The sequence below is a fragment of the Corvus hawaiiensis genome, chromosome 20 (assembly GCF_020740725.1).
Source record: "Corvus hawaiiensis isolate bCorHaw1 chromosome 20, bCorHaw1.pri.cur, whole genome shotgun sequence".
Classification (NCBI taxonomy): Eukaryota; Metazoa; Chordata; class Aves; order Passeriformes; family Corvidae; genus Corvus; species Corvus hawaiiensis.
The window spans coordinates 4030448-4053407 of NC_063232.1; the positions used below are offsets into that span (position 1 = coordinate 4030448).

A 22960-nucleotide genomic window follows, 5' to 3' on the forward strand; every position below is an offset into this window, starting at 1 on the left:
AACCAGATTTCTCTTTCTCTTGGTTGTGAATGACCAGGAACACAAAGAGCTTATGGTCCGAGTCCTGGCTCCAGTGCATGGCTTGGAGAGCTTGGCAAGCACCAGGGAGCCCATGTGTAGTGTTTTGACTCTGGCAGGCAGTGCCTGCTGCCTCGGAGTGTCTGGCCCAGCTTCACAATAGGAATGAGACACGCAGATACACGTGGGGGCTGCGGGGGCAGGATCCGTGTGGTCGGTTGTGTTGCTGACCTAAAAACTGTCCTAGCTTAAGGTTTTCTCTTGCACCCACTCACCGCCTGCCCAGGGGATGGTGCTGCATTGTGCAGGGCTCTCACCCCGGGAACGAGTGGCACTGGAAGTGGGTAGGGTCTCACCTGTCAGAAAGGACACACTTTCACTCACTCACTTGTCCTGGCTTTCTCTGCACTGTAGGAGTCAAATTCCTCTTTCACTGGGTGTGTTTTGTTTTTCTACTCAGCAAATACACATCATTGCTGGGTCAGACTGTTGATGTTTTGTGCGCAGTGAGACCGTCCTCGTGGTCTGCATGTGCTGGACTGTGTATGGCACTGGCCTCTCCTGGCAGGCTGAGGGTCAGGGCTGGCTCCCTGTCCTAGTGCTGCTTTCACTCTCCTGCCTACGGGCTCAGTGCCAAGGGAGCTGCCTGGGCCAGACCAGCCAGGCAGAGTCTACAGAGGTGATTTTCTTTCACTGATCCGTGTTGCTTTTCCAAATCCCACATGGCCTATATGGCTATAATTGTAGCTCATTTAGAGCTGACCTCAAAGGCAAGTTCTCCTTTCCTCCCAAAAAAAGGAGGTTTTCGCATAAGGGCTTACTCTGGTTTAAGGCTGCTTTATCTTAGTGTAGCATAAACCTGTTTCTAGTTATCTTAAGGCAGAAAGCAACTGTGGGATTTGGATTGGACTGAATGATTGATTCCTGCTGATTTAAGCAATCCATAAGGAGTGCCTTTTGCCCTTACCTAGCTAATCTTGATTTCCTTTTCTGGCATAGGCAGCAGCAAGAACTTTACGCTGTCTCTTGCAGTGGGACAGAGTTCTGGGAAGTGCCATACTCCGAGCATTGGCTTCTGCAGCTCTGCTCTTCAGGTGGTTATTTATGCAAGGCACTAGCCAAAGGGAAAGGAGAGTTTTAACTGGATTAACCTCAAGAAGAGAGTGTGGGGATTTAAGGATTAAGGAACCAAAACCAGCCAGCAATCAGTGACTTAAAATCTGCAGTAAGAGAGCCAGTCTCTGTAGACTGAGAATACAGTCCTTCCTTACCTGCACAGCGTTGAGATTGGCAGTGTTTTTACCTTTGAGGTCTTGGAGAAGATGGTCTTAAGGCTGCAGGGTTCATGTAGGGTGTTTTCTCTGAAGATTTGTGTATTGATGGAAAATTTTTCACAATTGGCAACTCTTTAACAAAAAAAACTAGTGAAGGACTGACTGCTCAGATGCTTTGATGTGCTCTCAAACCTGACACTTCGAAGGTATGTTGGTGGCTTGCTCCAATATAACGAGAACATCTGGTTTCCATCGACTTGTAACTCTTGTAGCTTCATGCACTCCCTTTTTACACCTTCTACCCTTGCCTTAAAGTGTTTCTGTCATCCCATATATTTTTTTTTTCTGCTGATGCTGTTATGTATCCCCTGCAGGGAAAATCCTGCTAGATTACTGGATTGATAGAAAGATTTGGAGGCGTGGGAGAGATCAACAAAAACCTGTTACTAAGGAGACACGAGTTTTAGCATTGAGTCTCTAATGGCCAGTCTGCCGAAGGGGAAACAGATGGCACAAAGGAGGTTGGGATTATACAGACAAGTACCACAGGGCTGCAAATCTGATACAACCATTGAACTTCCTGGGGTCAGGCAAATCCAGGCTTGTGCCAAGACTGGTGTGGTTCCTTTGCCTTTAGCACTGTGTTTCTGTCCTGTTAAAGGCTGTTCTGGACAGTGAGCTTCTGCCTCAACCATTCCTGCCCCAGGGAACAGCCAGGTTTGGCACAGAGTGAGGGCAGGTGGCTGTATGTGTGTCCCTTTGACAGGTCAAGCTGTAACCTCTGCCAGTGGTGCTCCCTTCCTGAGAGGGGGAAATAACCAAACATAACCCCACATTCTGCTTGAGTACAGCTTTTCTCCTGTTACTGATGCATTCGTGTAGAAAAGTGACTTCTGTCCTGGGAGAATGGGAGGATGGATGGTGGCCACAGTCACTCCTGGCTTTTGACACAGCCTGGCCTTTATTGCAATATAATGTTTTGCAGAGGCTTAAGTTTCAGCAGTGATGCTCCCAGCTGTGTGCTGCTCGGTGGGTGCCTGCTTCCCTGGCTCCTTCCTGTTCCAGAGAGACGTGACACAACTCTGCTGGTCTGGACTGAGCAGTGGGTAAATAAGCAAAGGCAGAATTCATCCTGGCTGAGGAGAAACAGTGCTGGAGTCACTTTTGCAAGGGACTAATTAACATCTGGTTTTGTATTTAACTTTCAGGCTGGCTCTAGAGAGTGTTGCAGTAAACAGGGCACTGATTCGCTAATAGTGGGAGAGTGCTAAATGACTACAGTGCTAGAATTAATAGCTCGACAGCATATCCTCTTCTCCTTTTCTCTCCTCCCACAGCAATTTGGACTGATACCCAAATAAACAATAACAAATAAATTTTTGGAGGAGCTGGCTAGGAGAAATAACAAAAGTCAAGGGGCACTCGTTATGCAACATTGTTCTGCTAGAATTTGACTCATCCAGAAAACCCTGTTCTGCTCCCTAGCTTCATTTTCCTTTTTTCTTTTTTTTCTTCAGCCTCTGTTGAGGAGGTGTTATATTTTCTGCCTTGCTTTTGGTCCCTCAGAAACTCCCTATACCCTTGGATCTCCAGTTGCTGTAGGCATGGAGTGCAGTAAGAGTGTAGGCAGAACTCTGCTGTAGAGAAATAATGTATGAGAGCCTATAAACCAGCTTGTGTCAGGCAAGAAAATGGCTCTGGCTTTAATTCCAACCACATGAGACTAATACCTGGGTGTATTTTGTGAAGAAGTGAGTGATTCTGTGTAGTTTATAATAACCATTATGTCCCAGTTTTAGCAGCAGTGGTCCCCTGCCAGAAGTGGGGCAGCTGGGAGGCTGTTGTGCATCCCAGGGACCGCGGATGTGAACAAGGAGTACGCTCTGTACCTTGTGATTCTCTCTGCAGTGTCTTGCCAGGGAATATCTTCAGGCGTTCCTTTCCCTCTGCTCTCCACAGACTCTGCTTTGTGTCCTGCATGCACAGAAAGCTGTCCCAGCAATTCCTTTTGAAGTTTTGCCTGAAACACTTGGGGGTTTTTCCTTACCCAAATGGAGGCTAGAGGTGAAGGGACTTTGCTGCCAATTCCTCTTCTGATCTAGAGTCTAAACTCCTGCTGTTAAAGCCCTACCAGCCACTTCTGTTCTAGATATGTCACTGCAATAGAGCAGAGCCTCCCCGGCTGTGCTCCTGCTTGAATCCAGGGTTACGCAATAGCAGCCTGCAAGTGCCAACGCAGATGCTGCTGCATCCAGACATGCTGTACAATGTAGTTGCTTGGATACCCCCTTTTTTTTGTTGTTATTTTTCTCACAAATGCTAGGTAATAATTTGCAACTCGTAATTATACCGTTGAACACAGATTCAGGTTAAGCAATGTAAAGAATTTGATATATTAATGATTTCCTCTCTGCTTTTTAAAGGTTGAGCATTGTGGAATTTGCAAAGACTGAGTGTTGCTCTGTTCTCTTTTCAGAGTCTTTATTTCATCTTTCTAAGTGTTAAATAACTTCCCCCTTTGAGAATATCTTTCATCCAGAAAATCATCTCTTAATTATTGATGCAATATGCCAAGATCCCTGAGTGGCCTGGCTGCTGGTGCTTTTATTTCGGGTAGGTCACGAAGATTCCTGCACTGCTCCTAATTCTCTGTGTTGTGTGTTCCTTACGTCAAGAGGAGATTTGACAGGGACTTGCAGGGATTGGATCTCGGAGGAGCTGAGTGGGTGAGAGTCTCCTGTAGCATTCTGGCAGGGAGAAGGATACCTTTGTGTTACAGGCAGCCCCTGGACTCTACGAGCTGGTGTGGGGTGAAGGTGCAGCTGAAATGTGTCTCAGGGATGGCTGTGTGTGCTTCCCTCTGTGGAATTTGAGGCAAGCTGTCAAAATGAAAAATCTGTGCCTGGTTAAGCTGCTGCTGACCAGGAATTAGACTTTTAACAAGAGGGATGTGCTGGCACAGCTTCATTTTATGGACACAGCTATGACGTAACTAGGAGTGGTATCCAAATAACTCTATTCTTTTTCCATTGTGGGAATAATATATTTCATGTATGTTACAGGTGGATCAGCATTGTTTTAGTGACCCTACTATACATTCTGGAAAAGTCAAAGCTCTGGAGTTACAACTTGATCAGAGCCCTAGAATAACTCCCTAATTTTTAATGGAGATAACTCCTGCAGGGATACAAATGAGCGTGCACCAAGGTAAACTAGATGCTAACAGGAAGATGGCTGATTGCAAGACAAAGACCCTTCCCTTTGCCGTGTACCTCCCTTCCTTCCACCCTCCTCCTCCTAAAATAGCCTTTCAGCATGAGTGAAAACCAAATATTTTCCTCTTTTAAAAACACTTTAAAATGTTTGTTCATGTCAATGGGAAAGTAATTTAACCCAGAAGCTGGTGTTGTGCATCTACTGTCTCTGAACTACGTTCTTATTCCTTGTAATGCTTTCCTATTGCTCATGGATGGTAAAAGATTATCAGTTGCAGTTCCAGGTCTCTAACTTCCCTGCGTATGGCTCATTAGCCAGTTTGCCTTTCAGGCTCCTTCAATCTTGTTTAATTCTAGCTGCCACTTTTTTAATGCAGCAGTTGAGGAGAGTCTCTCTCTCTCCAGCTGGAAACGGGCCCAGCTTCTGAGGTGAAGATGTCAGCCCTGTGGGTGAGGAGGTGCATGGCCAGCGCTGCTCTGGAAGCTCTGGAGGGCATTGGAGGTTGAGTAAGGTCTGTGTTTTAACAAGCAGTGACTGGAGAGAGTCTGAGGTGTGAATGTCCATCCTGCATAATTGCGGAGGGACAATTTCATGCATGTAAATGTGTCAACCTGCATGAGTGCATAATGAACGGCTGCTCGTTGTGGTAACCTGTGGAGCTGGGATTTCATTTAATCACAGACTGTTGGTTGTGTAGAAGCCCTGCCCTGAGATTCACTAGTGTACACATGCATATCTTTGACTTGGTCTTAGCCAAACTATACCCTTGACGTCAGCAACAGTTCCCAGTATGAAAACTGGAGTTCCAGTGCCTGTGTTTATACAGCCAGTGAGTCTTCTCACACTTGGCTCGTCACCATAAGCATTTGTTATTGTTCTAGGGTAACAAATGCTCCTAGATTCCAAGATTTCCAGTGGACAGTGTCATTAGCTTCACCTAAAAGGAGATTAAGCAGGTACCTTTAGGGTTCTGGCAGGCATTAAACCCAGCAAAGCATCATAATTACGTTAAATACCTGTCTTTTCTCTCATGCTTGCACAGTGCTGAAAGGCCTTCTGAAAGCCAGGGGGAAGGTCTATTCAGGGACACAATAGTTCTGCTGGGTTTTTTTAGTAACTGTAAGTGGCTAGAGATGATGTCCTACTACACAGTTTTAGAGATAGAAGTTATATTAATACATATTTGGTGTAGGGATATTTAATGTGAATATATATCTACAATGTATGGGTTTGGTTCTTTTTCCCCTTGGGTGGGTATCTGATTAAGGCAGAAGCTGTTGTACTCCCTATCAGGCAGGCTGATTTCACTGCAGAAATTCAGTTGACAGTAATCTGCTTTTTAATCTGTTCTTGTGGTGTAGTGTAACAGGCTGTGTCACACTGTATTTCTCATCCTAACTCTTGTACCAGTTGAAGGCTTGTAATTTTTGTCTTGAAGTGTCTGAGTTTTAGTTCTGAAGTTTTTAGTGAGTGCTAATCTAAACAAGGTTTTCATAAAGCTGTTTGCTCCAGTGGGAAGATGAAAGCTTTGATAAGAACTTGTTTTTTTCTCTCTCCCGAGCAGGAGCACAATGTCTTTGACCTAAATATACCAATTACTGACATAGCAAAGTGATACAGAAAACAATCTGGAAGGAATGCCAACCTCTGAATGAGCACTTGGCTGCAGAAAGCTACTGCTTATGTGGAACCTCAAATCCAGAAGAAATGTGAGGAGGAAAACAGCGTTCATTCAAAACATTTCATGCAAATAGTGAGGGGTGAGAGAGCAAAGGCTGGAGAAATGCTTGTTTATCCCTTATCCCTATGGCTCTGGAGAGGTAAAAGCACTATGCAAAACACAGTGCAGTTCTCCCATTTCCTGTTTGTGGCCTGGTTTGCTCAGCTTTTTGAAGAACTTTTATGTCAAACTTAAAGGCTTCCTGGTAGCAGCTTCTACTTTAAAATGCGTTTGGTGGCAGATACAAGTATTTCGAAAAGTAGCAGTGAGCTTCCTCTCTAGAGCGTGCTAGGTGACTTCATTAATTAGTTTCATAATTTTTATTCATGGTTAAGGTTAACCATCTCTGGAGACCGAGGGACTCTGAAGTGAACTCGTTTTCAGTTCAGCTTTGAGACCTAGCCTCTGTTAGTGAGTACTTGCACACTGCTACCACACTAATGGTTTCCAAAATACGCTGAGTAAATTGGTTCACACAAACTGCTGCAGATTTCTGGTTCTCCATTTTGCAGCTGTGGAACTTGCAGACTCTGGATGCCCATTTTTTTGGTGGCCAGATCACCCTTTTTAGTACCAAACCGCTGATAGACATGGTCAGACTGGAAGTGGTACCTGTTAACAGTTCTGCATCTCCCCATAACCCCCAGTGAATTTGTGTGTAGTCTTGGGCTTCTTGCAAGAAAAAAGGGAACCTTCTATCAACCTAGGTTTTGGAGTCAGCCCTTGTTTCATTTTCCCAGGCAGTGTTGTTGCTGGCACTTCAGCCATACTGCAAATGCAGCATGTGTGGGCTTTTTGCTCACACAGTTTATTTAAGAGATTGATACAACTCAAACTACTGCAGGAAAGTCCCTCTGCTACAGAAATGTGTAATAGATATTTGGCAGTGCGACTCAAACATTTGTCTTGCTTTGTTCCAGCAGATGATTGGAGATTATTGATAGGACCGGCTCTATGCAGGGTCTGCTGTTGAACAGGAATCTGTCAAATACTTCATCTTGGAAGGCGATGAACTTCAGTTCTGTGTGATGTCCATGCACAGACCCTGATACCTGGAACTTCATAAGCCTCCACTGAGTTGCTTCTTTGGGCATCCAATGCCAGTTCTGTGCAGATGCTGAGTACCACAGGCCATCTCCACTGTCACCACGTGTCTGTGTCAGGAGTTGAGTTGAGCCCTAAGGAATCTCATCATAGAGTGGATGCTCTTATCTCAGTGTGCCTTGTGTTTCATTGGAGGAGAGGCTGTGTGGCTGCAGCAGTGGCAACCTCTGCAAGACTTGACCGGACTGGGTTATCCATGCATTGGGAAATAGTTGTGGGAGGGTGGCTTTTGTACTGACTTGCTTAATACTTGCTGGCACACGAGGAGAGCTCTCGTATGGAGAAGCGTGCAGTGCTCTGTACGGCTGTAGCCCAAACAAAGGGACACTGGGACACTGGTGGATGCTGTGAAAGGAGCAGGAGCATTTGCATGGTTTAACAACTGGATCAGTGCCTGGATGCACAGCCTCTGATTTGACTGAAGCAGCTGCCTTCTTCCCAGGAAAGGTCATGTTTGGCTCAGAGGCACTTAGTGTGTGTCTGAACAACTGGACGGGATGTAGCCAGGGAAAGAGAGCAGGGAGCAGGGAGACTGCTCATTTAATTAAAGTCCTTTGCTCTGTGGCTCCTCCTTTGAGACTGAGTCCAAAGCTGTCCACATGGCGGATGTTTGACCGTGTTAAGCGAAAAGCCCCTCTGATGGCATGGATACATCTGAATGTTGCTGTGGGTTTGGGGGGATCTATATTAACTAATTTTCTGTGATTACACAATTACAGAAGTGTCCGAAGTGTTCACCTCCCAGCTACAAACAAAATGTTGACTTAGGGGGTGAAAACTCTCTAAATTGTTGGTGCTCTTTTGATATTGCTGGCTGTGACCACTTACTCCTGATAAAAACACTTCCCAGGCATTGTCTACACAGTCAGGTATGTTGGCATAAAATCATACATAGCCAGCAGTTACTAAATGGGAATCCTTTTCAGGTTTGAAAGCTGTATTTTTAGGGTGTAGTCTGTGTGAAATGTTCCTTGGTTAATAGAAATGTAGTGATTATTAGGCGCATGACTTAGGCTAATAATCATATCTTACAGTAAAAGAACTTGCTGTGATGTTCCTGATGTTAAATCCAGGCAGACAGCTCCAGTCCCTGTACGTAAGAGTGGAGATTGAATCTTGTTTATCATTACATCAATCTGCAAAAAAGAGATTTATAAGAGCAGAATTGTTTGCGTGACATGGAGTGACTCCCATTGTATAGAACAGAAGAGCACTCCAAAATTTCTCTCCTTTCCCTTGCCCTTTTGATGACAGATAGTTGGCAGTGGATCAAAGCACAAACAGGATTAATGTTTTGCATATTCTGTCCTACATGGCCTGAAAGGAGCAGAGATGGAATTTTTCATCTTTCACTTTAAACTGCATTTAATATCGTGGCCTAGTTTAGAGCTATGCGACTCATTCCTTCCCCTGAGGCCTCTGTTTCTGGTCAAGGAAAGCAGGGCATGACTCCCTCTGGAGCTCATCAGTGCTGCTCAGCTTCCTCCTCCGTGCAGGCTGGTGGAGCGGGCTGGTTTGAGGCTGGAGCAACCCAGCATCAGGAATCTCCCAAGGAGCATTTGTGGAAGCTGCTGTCTCTTGGTTCTGTCGCTGTGGTCACATCACGGGTGCTGCAGGGCACGGGGAACCCGGGGCTGGGGCAGCATCCAAAGTTTTTGCCACCTCCTGTGCAAAGACAGCTGTGAAAGCTGGAGTGGTGTCACAGGTCACACCTCCAAATGGCTGGGTTCACTATCCAAGGATGCTGTCCGAGCACGTTCCTTCTCAAAGATGTCCTCGGAAAGGAATGTTTGATCCGTGTCTTGGCTGGTGAATTGTACTGGCAGCAATACTTCTTCGCCTTTGGAAATACGCTGAAAGTGGCGAGAAAGCGTGAAGAAAGCGCGAAGGCGCTGGTTTTTAGGAGTCGTGTCAATGCCGGAGCCGTGTCCCCTTGGAGCCGGTTCCTCCCTGGAGCGGCACCTGAGCGGGCACATCCCTGTCCTGCCCTTCCCTCTAGCGGGAAGAAGCTTTACTGCAGCCGCTTGGGCTCCAGACAGGGATTTGGGGGATGTTTTGGGGCTGCAGGATTTTACAGTGACCACAGCACAGCGGGAATGGCAGCAGGGACTTGGGGTGGGATATGTGAAATAGGGGAGCATTGGCTGTATCATATTTCTCGCCCTCTGTCCACATTCTCGTGGATGCATTTGTAGAGGGAACAGTGGATGGGGTGAACATGGTTCAGATACCTGAATCTGACCACTCTGTAAATCCAGGACAAAACACGAAGTCCAGGGAAGGAGTTGGCTGCAGGCTGGTCAGAGTTGCTGATGAGAAGAGGAGGAGGCTCCTGAAGGTTAATTTTGTTCCAGGCAGCACCCCAGGTACTGGCAATGGGTCTCTTGCTCAAATCACACTTGTCCACAGTTATTTTTGTAGTCAGTTATATTCTGAGTGAATGTGCTCCTCACACAAACCTGCTACATCTATGTCTGATATCAAAGAGATGTAAGAGCTTCAGCAGAGACAGATGGTGATTAATTGGGCCATGTCTGGCCTCCTCCACACTGAGCTCTTGAGGGTTGAATTTTGAGGGGAGCTAAGATCATGATCTACATATTTCAGGATCTTCTCCTGTCATTTGTGGGACTTTTGGCTATGGCACACCAGGCTTGCCAATTGCTGTGACAAGGATTTTTCTTGGCAGGTAGAAACAGCCATTCATTATAATACTAAAAATGTTTGCATAGCTTGAGTTCCTGAGCAGCACAAATGAGACTTCAAGGGCTCTTTCAGTTGTTTTGCCTAACTGTGGAGTTTGAGGAACTTGTTCTCTAGCTAAATACACACTTTTTATTCAAAAACCCCATCATGTCTTTAGCAATTCTACATGTAATGAAGCTTCTTGCACCCCCCCCCCCCCCAAAAAAAAAAATCAATTTCTTGTAAACCCGCAGAGAACTCAGTTGGAGCTTATGTTCTGGCACAATTGCCTGCACTTTTTGGTGCTGGGGTGAGAAATGAAGGTACTCTATCCTGGGAAATGCTGGTAATTAGGATTACAAATCTTCAAGGACTTGGCTCCCTGGTCTTAAAAAGCTGCTTCTGCTGCTGCTGCTGCTCCCGTGGCTGCTCTTCATCTGCACCTTCTGAATGATGCAACAGCTCCTTTGCTGTTGACGGTGGAGTTCATTGGTGTTTTCATCTTGAAGGGGTCAGGAATGCTACCTCCTTACCGAGTTGCTGAGCCAATTCTCAGGTATGATGAGTAGAAGGTATTCCTGCCAGCTCTTGTTTGTTGTAGATGGTCTGCAGGTTTTAGCTCGACTTTGTGGTTGCAGGTGGCTCCATGTGAATGACTTGGTGGTGCAGTGGTGCTCTAGTCCTGTTCTTAGAAATAGAAGACCAGTAGCAAGCAGCATTTTCTAGTTATTCTCATGTATCACAGATTCATATCATTGAAATAAGAGAGAAGGAATATCCAGCAGAAGCATCTGCATTTTACTCTGATTAAAAAGTGAACTAAACTGGACCTTTGCATCCAATAAGCACAGAGAGTGTAGTTCAAAAGAGTTCAGAAGAGCTGTACAGTCTCCCCAGGGGTTGTTCATGGGAGAACATCACTGGAGCCTGTTCAGAGGAGTCTGGGCCAGGGGCAGTGCTGGGAAGGAGAGCACTGTCACTGTGTCACTGCACATCCAGCGTCACCCTTGTGTGAAACTCTCTCAGTGGCACAGGTCTCTTGCAACTACCTTGCTGGCTGTGGCCTGAAAATTCACCACTCAAAATGAGACCTGCAGGAGGGAAGCTCAGAGCAACCAGGAACAAAATTATCTTTTTCCTTCCTCTGTCTCAACTCTGGTTTTCATGGGATGCCCCTGCCCTGACAAAACCCTCAGTATGTTTTAAAATGCTTTTTCTCTGCAGACCTGCCCGAACACAGTAAGTTCTCACTAATAAAACAGATCCTGTACCCCATCTCCAGTGCCTGGCAGGGCGTATGTAAATGTACTGTGAAGCAGAATTAATTGCTGAGATCTCTCTGCTGAGGTATTGCTTTGGGCTGTAGTAGGTAGGCCTAGTAAAATTCCACAGCACATTAGAGATTGTGCATATTAATATCTCATCTAAAGCAGCGTAATACGTCAAATTTCTCCTTTCTGGTCAGATTTGTGCTCACCCAGTCCTATTTGTCAGGTTTATTACATGCTGGTTTTGTGGATTTTTACACTTGATTGCTGACACTGGACTATGAATTAATATGATCTCCATAAAGGTAATAAAAACCCAGAGATTTTTGCCCAGAAGTGAACTATGTTTTTGGCTCTTGGCCTGCTGTGTTTGGCAGGGGTCACTGGAAGTCTGTGCAAAAGCATGCAAAATCCTGCAGGGGCAAAAATTCCTGTAATGCTGAGTTTTTAAAAGGCTTTTGAGAGAACATGAAGTGACAGCTGAGCAGAAAGTGAGTTCCTCTCTAGTGACAGCTGCATGCAGGAGCAGGGAGAGTTCCCTTGCCTTACACAATCAAACCAGTGAAATGCAAGCCTTTGCTTTCTGCATATATTAAAAGATATTAATGTTTTTCTCCTTTCCTTATGTATGCAGGAGGCAGACAGTGGGGAAGAGGAATGCCGGTCCCAGCCCAGAAGGTAAGATTGTCACTCAAAGCTCACAAGAGTCCTCGAGGATGCCTTGCTGTGTGGAATGTTCCACGGGGCTTTAGTTGTTCCTCTGGCATGTACTGCAAACATGCATCACTTTCTGCCTGTTGTTGATGTTGCACAACTGTCTCATGCAGCCTTACTGAAAAATGGATTTAACGGTGGCCTCAGTGATGCTCCCAATAACGGGGTTGCTGCAGCAGGAAATGGGAAAAGTCGGATTGCACACTAAAAAATATATATGGGGAACAGCTGGCAAAGATGTCAGTGAATATATTCTCCAAACTGCTGTTTCTGTAGCTCCCTCCAGTGTCTTGTGTTGCTTCTCAGGATTTAGTCCACCATCAGAGTATTCAGAGTATTCTAACCAGAATAATAAACTCCTGTTCTCTGGTTAAATAGTCCCTGTTGCCATCAAGGGTGATCTGATCCATACAGGCACCTGCTGATTAAATAGCACATTCAGTGGATGTGTGGGTATTTGCTGCTGATGCAAGCAGTCAAACTTACACTCCAGAGTTAGGAGACACTGAGAATTTGCAGGGATTTTTTTGTTTAACTGGGATTGTTTTGCAGGGAGGTGTTCACCTCTTGTAAATGCTGATTTCAGTTGCTTCAGGAAGACCTGATTTTTTGGTAAATGTTATTTGCTAAAAAATAAACATTGAAACAGTTGATTGAACACTGACAAGAATAAATGGTGATTTTTATAATGTAGGCATAGTCTGAAGGGTAAGACTTTTGGGGGTCTTGTAAGCTTTGTCCCCTTTCCTCTAAGCCATCAAAAGAACTATTTCAGCTGAACTTAATAAAAGCAGAAATTGTATATATCAGGTGACTTCTCCAATGGCAGGAGCACTTTCTTGGCTTAAAATGTTGCAGTCAGATTTTGTGAAAGGTTTAAGATTCCCTCCAGAGGGAGTAAAGGGGAAGTGAAGGTGAATTGGTTCTCCCTTTATGAGCTCTCTGACTGTTACAGTTCTTTGCTTAATGTTGTTTGTGTGAGTAGGTAGCAACAGAAGCCATAATATGTAGTATTTAAAATGCTTGAATGAGATCAGGACTTTGTGTTTTGGGGCCAACTTGGATGAATCTGCAAAAGAAAAAGTTGTCCTGGTTGCACATTCCCATGATTTCCCTGTAGTTCTGTGAATCTGTGGCTCAGGGAAGGTGACTGCCCTGTTTACTTCAGTCTTCTAGCCCTAAATGATGATTTAAGAATTGCTGTTTCTTCATTTTACAGCTTTCATGAGTGAGAGGAAAGCTGGAAAGCACAATTCCCGAAGGCTCAGATTGAACTCTGCTAAACTCCGATTTTTCATTTCACTCTTGGCCTTCCAGCAGTCACAAGATCAACTCATGACTTGATCTCAGTATACATAATGTATTGGAAGGGATGGGAGGTATTTAATTGTTGTGGGTGCTTAGCAACCATTGTAGGTTAGGTCTGAAACGAGCATTTTTTTAATATATTTGAAATAACTTCCGGGGGTAGGAAGTGACAACCTGCCGCTGATGTGGTGATCCAAGCTCTGTGACTCCTGTTACTGGGGTCACAAAGCTAACTAAAACCAAGCTCCTTCTGGGGGAAACAGGGGGATGGGTGTTAAATGTGTTTGATTACAGCAGGATAAAAATAATAGAGTCAAATGGAGTAAGTAGTGAACCTGGAGTCTGCTGCGGAGGAGCAGCAGATGTCCATAAACAGCTCCTGAGTATATCTAATCCCCAGTTTTCACAAGAACATAGCAAGTAGCAGCTATTAAAAATCCAGACAGTAAAAAGGCTACAGATTGAGTTTGGCTTAAAAGGAAAGGTGTGTTTCCAGCTACAGTGTCACTCAGGTAGTGTTCTGCAGCAGCCTGACATTCCTCACTGCCTGCCTGGGCAGGGCCCAGTTCTCCTGAGGCTTCACTCAGGTGACCTGGCTGCAGCTACAGTCAATGGTCAGTGTTTGGGGTGGGATTTTTTTTTTTTTCTGTTTGTAAAATTCTTCTGGCAAGGAGACCTTTTGTCTCCTGCAGTCATGGAAAATGTGTTCACATTCTACCTCAGCGTGTCAGGCATCAGGCATGTCGAAACTCATCCTGTTAACTGGACACTGAAGCCAGGAGTACTGCTGTGGTAGGACTAAAAGTGTGTTTACATTAATAAAATAACTTTTCAAATGTTACTAAATAGGATCTTAGTGCACAAAGGTGTTAATGCTTGCAGGGGAATTAGTGAAGACCTAAGCATAAGCACATGGACTTGTTTGGTGTCAGAAGATTTTTGCAGTGGTCACTCTTGACAATCATTGGTAGAACCTTCATTTCCATTCCTGTGTCCCCATGTCTCTGCACAGCCTGTGATTGCCTGGACTGGGTCTCACAGACAGGGGAGAACTGTGTGAAAACGTATAAACTTAAACCTGCTCTACAGAGCATTCAGATGACCTGACAAGTCTGCACTTGCCAGCACCATCTTGGAGCGAGGAGCTTTCTGCTTTGGGAATTAATGGATGGAAATTAATTAGATGGAAAGAGCTATCAGAGTGCAGAAAGAGTTCCTGTGTGCTCTGCAACCATCCTTAGAAGGTGCTTGCAATGGCATTTCCTGTCGAACTCTTTTGTGTTGATGCAAAGAGGAATGGTTTGTTTTCCTGTTGAGGAAAGTACTTGGGTATAGTGAACACAGACCTGATTTCTATAAATATTTATATCCATTATTGAAAACCCCAGCAAGTTAATGCTATGAATAAGCTGAACAAATAGGTGAAACCAGCTTGGCTTCTGGAATATTTTTTCTCATATCCAGGCCCTGCTCTGGGGGAAGCCCAGGGGATGTCTCTGTGTCCAGCTGTAGCTGTGACCATTCGTGCAGTTTACAGGTGAGATCCCCAAAGCCCTGACACAGGTTCTTGCTCTGGAGCCCCTGATCAAGCCAGTCCTTGTCACTCTTGGCTAATGGAACCAAGACAGTGCTGCATAAGCAGATGTCCTGAACAATCTATTTATTACATTTATTACCTTCATAGCTATGTTCTGACATTTTTATTAGGCTGTCTGGAGGCTGTGGAGCTAAACTGGCCTGCACATCTCTCCTGTCCCCAGACATGCTGCTGCCACACTGAATACACTCTTAATGGAGCATCTGTGTTAACGAGCTCTTTGCAGCATCCCGAGGTTGTTAAAATTTACCTAAAACTCACGTGTATTGAGCTGTGAGTTGTGTTTACACCCGCTGAGGTATTGACATTCAGGTTTTGTGTGCTCTGTGCCAAGGTTGCAAGGATTCAGCATCTTTGTTTTGCTGACCAACAACATCTCCGGGGCCAGCGAAGCAGCAGTGCTGCAGCTGCGTTGGATTTGCTGTCAGGATCTGCTGCTTGCTTTTTGGGTTTTATGTTTTAAATGGTGCCTCTATTTCCACACTATCATGATTTTACCACTTCTGTGTGCCTTGAAACCACTCTGGTTGCTGAAATGCAGCATTTGAGGCTGCTCAGTAACTCTTGCATATAAAACTGGGTGAACTGTATTGCCTAGTGAGGCTGCCAGGGACTTCAGAGGGATTCTTTGAACTTTTATGGTCTGGCAGTGGGTCAGACTAAAGTCAGTTTGCTCAGGTAAAGCTGAGGAGCCTGTCGTTCCCTTCAGGTGCCACAGAAGGTGATTACATCCTGCTTGAAATCTGGGGCTTGTTACCTGAAAATGTTCTCAGAAAGTGCTTGTCCTTCCCTCTTCAAGTGGAGGCAAGAGTGTGGTGTTAAATTATAATTTAAAAAGAAAAAAACCCCACACCTTTTGCAGCACAAGTATGGTTACCTTTTGGTTTGGTCTTTTTTTTAGTCAAAATAGTTCCTTCCAGGAGTGAACTGGGAAGGAAAGCAAATCAGATTATTGCCATGATAACAGTTGGATGTGCCAAGATGCCTCAAGGTCTCAAGCTGTGAGTAAATACTTTTGTTTTAGGAGCGGAAGACCACAGTCTGATGCAGGAGCTGATGGTTTATAGAAGTATAGACGTTGTTTTTCAAATAGTAAGTGAAATAGGTGCATGTGCTTCCTTCTACAGGACAGCAGCTCAAGAAACTGTAAGCCAACCTGTTTGATTTTTAAACTGAAACCCGTTGTAAAATGTGTGTTAGTCCCTGTGAGAAGTGGGGGGGGTGATCGTGTGATACTGAATTGCCTGCACTTCCGAAGGCTCATTCACACTCCACACTGAGATGTGTGGATCTGCAGCATCCTGTGACAGCTGTGACTTTTGGAGATGTGTATCATCAGCATTTGGTGCTCCTGTGGCAGGCTCCTGGCACTCCTGGTTATCCTTAAAACCTATCTGGTGTTACAAGAGACACTTCCAAAAGCCGTGCGTTGGGAGTTCTGGCAACTAAACCTTCCTTGTGCTGCCTTTGCTTGCTGCTGCAGCTGCCAAACATTTACTCTGTTGGTACTTGAACCAACCAGCTGGGTCTTTAATGGGTGTGCAAGACAGTTTGTTAACTCCAGATCTTGAGTAAGAAGGGACTGTGTGTGGTGTACAGGAAAACGTGTGTTTATCCGTGCTGGAGATTACTAAGCTCTTGTAGTATGAACCTTATCTTTAGAATGTGTTTCCTGAATTCATCTTTCTGTCTTTCCTTTCAGTGACAGCTCAGCCTCTCTCTGGCATTTACTACAGCTGCTTGGGGAAGAGTGTAATACCGAGATAAAGAACAGTTCTGGTCATCTGCTAGCTCTGCTGACCACCAGAAAAAGTTCTGTGGGCCATGATTCATTACAGTGGCCTTTATTTTTGAATACCAGCTCTTTTATCACTAAACTGTGAGCAAAGGTATTGAACTGGCAGTAAAATTTGGGTTTATTAGATTAGTAACAGGTATCTTCAGGGCTAGTTCACTGCAAGGTCTGTGTTTGTGGTTGCAACATGTCCAGTCCGATGACATACTTGTGGATCACAATAATGTGTGAGATGATTTCAGGTGTGATCTTCAGGCTGAAGTATCAAGCAGAGTAATATCATTGCATTGCCAAATTACCAGGTAAACACAGGGAGCTCGCTCAAAATCTGAATGCTTATGAAAAGTGGTTTTGCATTTGTCATTCTAAGCGTGTGAACAGAGGAGAATGAGGAACAGGGCAAGGACAAACGGGGAGTAAAAGGAATGAAGGTGGGTCAGATCCTTCAGCTACCAAAAGGGTCTAGAGTCCAGAACAGCTGCTCCCATGCACTTGTGCTCCTTCAGAGGTTCACAGAGGAGGGGCTGACCAGGAGGTGCCTTAAGGATTCCATACGTGCTTCTGTCTCCTGCTGAGCATGAACCAGGTGCTCTAAGCTAGAGGAATAGAAAGGGAAACTCTGAAATTCCCTTTCCTGGTGGGATACCTTCACAAGACTTCAAACTTAAACATGAATCCTCAAGAGTTTTCAGCACTTCATGGATTTCAGACACTTAAATGTATTTTGATAATCTGAGCCAGGGTTTCTGGACTCATTGCCATTCAGCTCTTTGGTGTCTTTGCATCAAAATCATTCCTTTATAAAACTGGGGGAGTGGATGGTTTGACGGTTGGGAGGATTTAGATCTTTCTTTCCCACAGGTCACTGAAATAATATGTTACCTACACTGGTGTTGCTTGTTGAGAGCAGACATTGCTGCTTGTGTCCCTTTTCCTGCTCGGGTCCCTTCAGTCATCTTTGCTTCAGCTCTGTAAAAAAGGTGTAATTGAGCATTGACCTCTCTGTGTCAGACTCTCGAAGATTTAATGATAAGTAAACTATACAGTGATTGGATGTGGGGCTGGTGAGGGAAGGTTTTAATGAACTGATAATATTGCAAAATAGGTGTTGAATTCTCAACTAGGCAGCCTAATCATCGATCATGATGGGCAGCTGACCAAAGGGCTTTAAAAGCAGGGGTTTGGTCTTTCAGTGATGCTTATCTCCCTACTCCTGTACTCGTCTGATTTCTTTGCTCAAGAACTGGAAACAGAAATACTCTTTGACAGCTTAAATAACCAAATTTAGAATGTGGCTTCCTGTTCTGACTGGTTCTTCAGGATTAAAGTACAGTTTTGCGTGCTTTCCCTGTTCCTGTCTCCTCCTGCCTTTTTTTGGTTTTTTTTTTTTTTTTTTGTTTTGTTTTGTTTTGTTTTAACTAGATATGGGCTCCTTTATAATTACTTGGTTAAGTTTCCCTGGCCGTGTGTAATACAGCTGGTGTGTGTAAGCTGTGCCTTGGTGGGTGGTATGTCTGTTAATCACTGGGAAAGCTTTGTGTCTGTGCTGTACTCTATCTCGTTCTGCCCTGCGTGCATTGGCTTGTTTATGATCGCTGCTACTGAAATTGCTTCATGTTTTCCTGATAAATTGGGCTGCAGAATGCAGAAGGCTTCGTCTCCCATGCTAAAAACATCCAGAAGGCTTCTGACAGATCAACTTCTCCTCTGAGGTGCGGAGGTAGCAGCAGGAGATGAGTGCAGGAGGTGCTGCTTTCAGCCACTCAGTCTCTACCTGTTTACAGGTTTGCTGCACTAATTTAAGGCTCTTCCCAAATAAATCATCTATTTGGACCCTTAATCCGCTCAGACTCATCTGTCAACTCTGTTCAGTGCTTAAAGCCACATGTCCTCACAGCAAAAGGATTACTTAAGTGACTTCCCACCAAAAAAGCAGGGTCATCAGGTCCTTTGACCCTCAAAGAGCTCACTGTGGCACCAAAGTTTTCAAGGCTACCCCTTAGGACCCTTTTCCCATCAGAGCTGATGTGGCGACAGCTGCTTTTGTGGGCAAAGATTGAGTGTAGCTGCCGGTGAGAAAAACAAAGGACTTGGCCCCACCTCTGCACACGGAAATGAACTTGCTACCTCTGCTCCCTGGCGGTGCCTGTGCAAGACTCCCATGCTCGGCTGTGGGCAGGGACGTGTTGTTTTCAAAATTCTGTGACTTTTCATAAATATCACCGGAAACAGCTGTTGAACAGTAAAGAACAAACTTTCCACATGTGCAGTAAAGGTGGCTGAGCAGGCACGGCTGTGGCACATCGCTCGGCAGGGAGAGGATGTGCTGGGGGGTGAGGGGGAAGTTTGTTTGTCTAACACAGCAGCTTAACGAGTTTTTTTCATAATCCCCTGAAAACATGGGTCTGGGTTCTGCATTGCCTTATCTGTGATGCTGATAATAATGATTGAGGGCAGAATTCCTATGTGTGACAGCCTCCCACTGTCCCCTTTACCTTGAACATGACTGATGTTACAGCTATAGTACTTTCTATATTTGTAGGAAGAGAACGTTACTTGCTTTTGTAGAGAGTTCCTGGACTTCAGTCCAAACAGACTTAATACCCAACCCTTCACATCCACCGGAGTTAGAGACTATGACAGTATATTGTGTTCATTAGGGCTCTCAAAAAGAGAGAACTGAGGGGACCAGAGGAAATCTTGCTTGTAGGTGTACTCTAAAATGAAGAGGTCATCATGTCCCCCTTAGTGTAGACTAAAAATTGAAGATGCCTAATAAGACAATCATGCTCCAGATTTAATCATCTTAACATGTGAGCAGACACTCAGCAAGCCCCTGTGGGATAGGAGTGGGTGGAACATGATGACACCCACACCTTTTGTGGTCTGACAAGAAGCAGCAGTTCAGCCTGAAGCTGTTGATCTTGGATGGAAACAGAAGCTTGATGAATGCCCTGTTTGCATGTGGACTATGTGCACTGACAAGACTGGGTGTCCAGCTCTGAGCATGCCTCCTGCAAGTGTCAAATGTGGGCATGCCAGTGCCAAGCCTGACTGGAGCACTTTGTGTTGACCTGTGCACCGAGGCCTGGGCTGGCCAAGGAAAAGCCCATTAGCAAGTGCAGGACACAGAATTACATCACTGCAAGATCAGAAACTGCTAAAATGCAGCAGGAAAGCGAGACAGCTGAAGGTACTGGTGCGAGCTGCTGTGATGGTGTAGTTTTGCAATGCAGACACTGGTGAAAATGATGACTGTATGAATAAACAATATGTTGTCAGCCTTGTCTCCCAGACCGAACACTACAAGTCAATATGAGAGATTCGTGCATGCACGTTCCCCTTCCACCCCTCAAACTTCTCTTCAGAGGCAGCTCTGGTGGCATTGCCTCTGCTCCGCCCTCCTGAATTGCCTGCTCAGACATCTCTCACGTTCTTTATCTTAGTTTTTTTTCCATTGTGCTTCCATAACTGGTTCTAGCTGCTGCCTTAGTGTAGCAAAGGTTTTGGGATGGGTGTTTTTACAGTGTATCTCACGTGCTGTATATAACTCCACTTTATTAGTTTGTGTGGTGTTCAAAGGTTAAATGGATCCTGCTGTCCCATAGGCTCGTGGTGTTGCAGTCCCGTGCAGGGTTTGCTGCCTGCTCCGCTCGACCCCGCTGATCCCATGGCCTCGTGGGGAGTGCGAAATGCCGAGGAGAACTCGGACAAGCAGTGCCCTTTTCCCTGCAGCAAAGTGTCATTTGGTGCACTGGGCTGGGCAGCACTGGAGACCCCAGACGGGCGTATTTACATCATGTCATGCAGTGATTAATGGCTCTGCTCGCATGCTCTGTTGCGGCACGGTGGTGATTTAGGCTGCTACCTGTCATCACTGCAATCTCGTGCACTTTAAATTCTTTGTGAATTTGTCCCAGCAGAGTGCACCTGCTTCCAGCCAGGAGCAGTTTCTTGGCTGTCTCGTGACCTGCTGCCTAAACTCCCATCTCGTGCATCCCCTTCTTTCTGCGTGCTCCTTGCTCTTGCACGCTGAGAGATCGAGTTACTGGGTCTAAACTTTTACTTATGTCTAAACATAGGAGCAACTTTATTAAAGACATTTGAGTTGTTCCTTAAGTCTGATTTTAAAAAGCAAAATATGAAAATAACACAGCACTTAGTGCTGTTGTCTAGTTGACAAGGTGGTGATGGGTCAAAGATTTGACTTGATCTTGGAGGTCTTTTCCAGCCTGAATGATTCTCTGAGTCTACACAAATGGACAGTGGGAACAGAAATGCTAATCTCACTAATGTGTACCTGGAGGCAGTGCCAGTCTCAGGATGGGGTTTCAATCTTTTTGCCAACAAACCCAGGTTCAAATAGCTTTTATTAATGCAGATTACAAGATATGAACTTATTTGAGGATTTCCTATTTCTGTTCTCTAAAGGTTCAAAAAGAAAACAAATGGGATATTTCTGTCATCACTTGGTTCCCTGGCATATGGAGATGCAGAGCATGATTGTATTAATCCAGGACTAATTCATTTACAAATCTATTATCCATATGTTATGAGTAGCTGCTTGTAGTTAATCAGTGCGCTTGTTTTCAGCAGGTTTTAAGGGCTTGCCTTGTAATGGTTGTTGCATGTAAGAAATCTGACGTGTCTGGACAGTATCTAAGTACATTTAGTCTTCTACAATGCTTGAATAAAGCCCTTAAGTTATTAATTAGAATAGAACAGAAGTTCTGGGCTTGTTTCTCAGTCTGTGAATGTGTGGTATGTGTTACTACTGACTATGAGGTTCTTGCCAGTCTCTTGACCTCTGGAAGGATTGAGTTACCCTCCATTTCTTAATGTCCCGATTTTTCCATTGCTTCTTGCAGCCGACTTCGTTCTTGCCTAACAAAATGATTTTTTTTTGGCATTGCAGCAAGCTGGCACTGCATTTTCTTTACAGCTGTGAGGCACCATTACCAGAGCTGCGCTCTTGGCTATATGGGATGACATTGCTTAAATTAATGCAACCAAACAATATCCTAGCAAAACTTGCAGAATCACAAATTGCACTGCTTTGCCCTTTTCTCTGCCCATCCCTGAAGTGGGGATGGTCAAGACCTTTCAGACAAGTGTTTTCTTGCTCCTGTCAAGTCTCCTATCAAGACCTGAAGCAGCTGCCATCACAGTGTTGGTTTTTTCAACCTCTCTCTGCTTCTCTGAAACTTTTAGTTAATAACTGGAAATAAAGCTGATGAAGCTTTTGGCTTCCAGCTCTCCTCCCAGATCACAGGAAGCTCTGCAGTGATGCCTTGGTACTTTTTTTATTCTTGAGTAGATGTCATTAACAAGTAGATGTGTTTAAACTCACATCTTCCCCTGGCAGCTCACTTGTGCCTCCTTGCTGGGCATGTGCCACCCACAGCAGATGACTTAAGGCTGGTATATCGTGTTCCTCTGTGCTGGGATGTCATGCATTCCTATGGGAAACACAAAACTGAGCTTGCTTCCAAGGCTCCTCGGTTGTTCGCCCGCGCTGCTTGCTGAATGTAAGGGCTGGAGAATGCCGATCTGGGATGGGCAGTGCAGGGTGGGATCGAGCTGCCCCCGCCTCTCCCCAGTGGAAAACTGTGTTAAGTTTCCCTCGCACTGTAATATCTGAATTCCCAGCAGCCAGAGGACCAGACTTTTGTTCTAAATAACTTCCTTTCTTCCTTTTCTCGAGGGGCGATGGAGCTAAAGATTAAACAGCACTGAAAGGCAGCTGCTTCTCTTCTCCTTTGGCAGAAAGCAAGTTGTCGCGTATCTGCATATGAAAGTTACTGCCAAGAACTCTCCCCCCCGTCTCCTGCAGGAGAGAAATTAAGGTCGTTTCCTAAGCACCCGAGTTGTCGCTGCCTGCCTTTTGCAAAATATCGTTTGATGTGCTGCATCAAACCCGGATGCAGGGCGTGCAGCCTCGCTGGCCTACATCTGAGGGGGGAAAGGAGGGGAAGAAAGGGAGGGGAAAACGAAAAGGGAAGGGAAAAGGAAAAACCGAGCGCACCCGCGCCCGGCGCTGTGCCCCGTCCCTCGCTGCCGCCCGCTGGGGGAACCGGCAGCTGAACTCCGGCCCGTGAGCGGGGCGGACCGCCCGCGTGTCCCGGTCCCTCCTGTCCCCGTCCCGCGTGTCCCGGTCCCGCCTGTCCCCTCCCGGTCCCGGTCCCGCCTGTCCCGGTCCCCCGTGTCCCCTCGCTGTCCCCGCAGCCCCGCGCCGCCACGTGCGGTGTGGGCGGGGCAGAG

General features: G+C 45.5%; 1 protein-coding gene and 1 long non-coding RNA gene across 3 annotated transcripts in view; both read left to right on the plus strand.

The window, feature by feature from the left end:
- Positions 1–22960, plus strand: part of SSH2 (slingshot protein phosphatase 2) — an 88216-nt gene that overhangs the window by 16833 nt on the left and 48423 nt on the right. For both annotated transcript variants that reach the window (XM_048324336.1, XM_048324339.1), the window contains one exon: positions 11920–11963. In XM_048324336.1, coding sequence (XP_048180293.1) covers positions 11920–11963 — 44 coding nt within the window. The remainder of the gene's footprint in view (positions 1–11919; positions 11964–22960) is intronic.
- LOC125336142 lies at positions 13974–18539 on the plus strand. The gene is made up of 2 exons (XR_007207679.1): positions 13974–15905; positions 16607–18539. It is a non-coding gene; the product is annotated as an uncharacterized LOC125336142 (long non-coding RNA).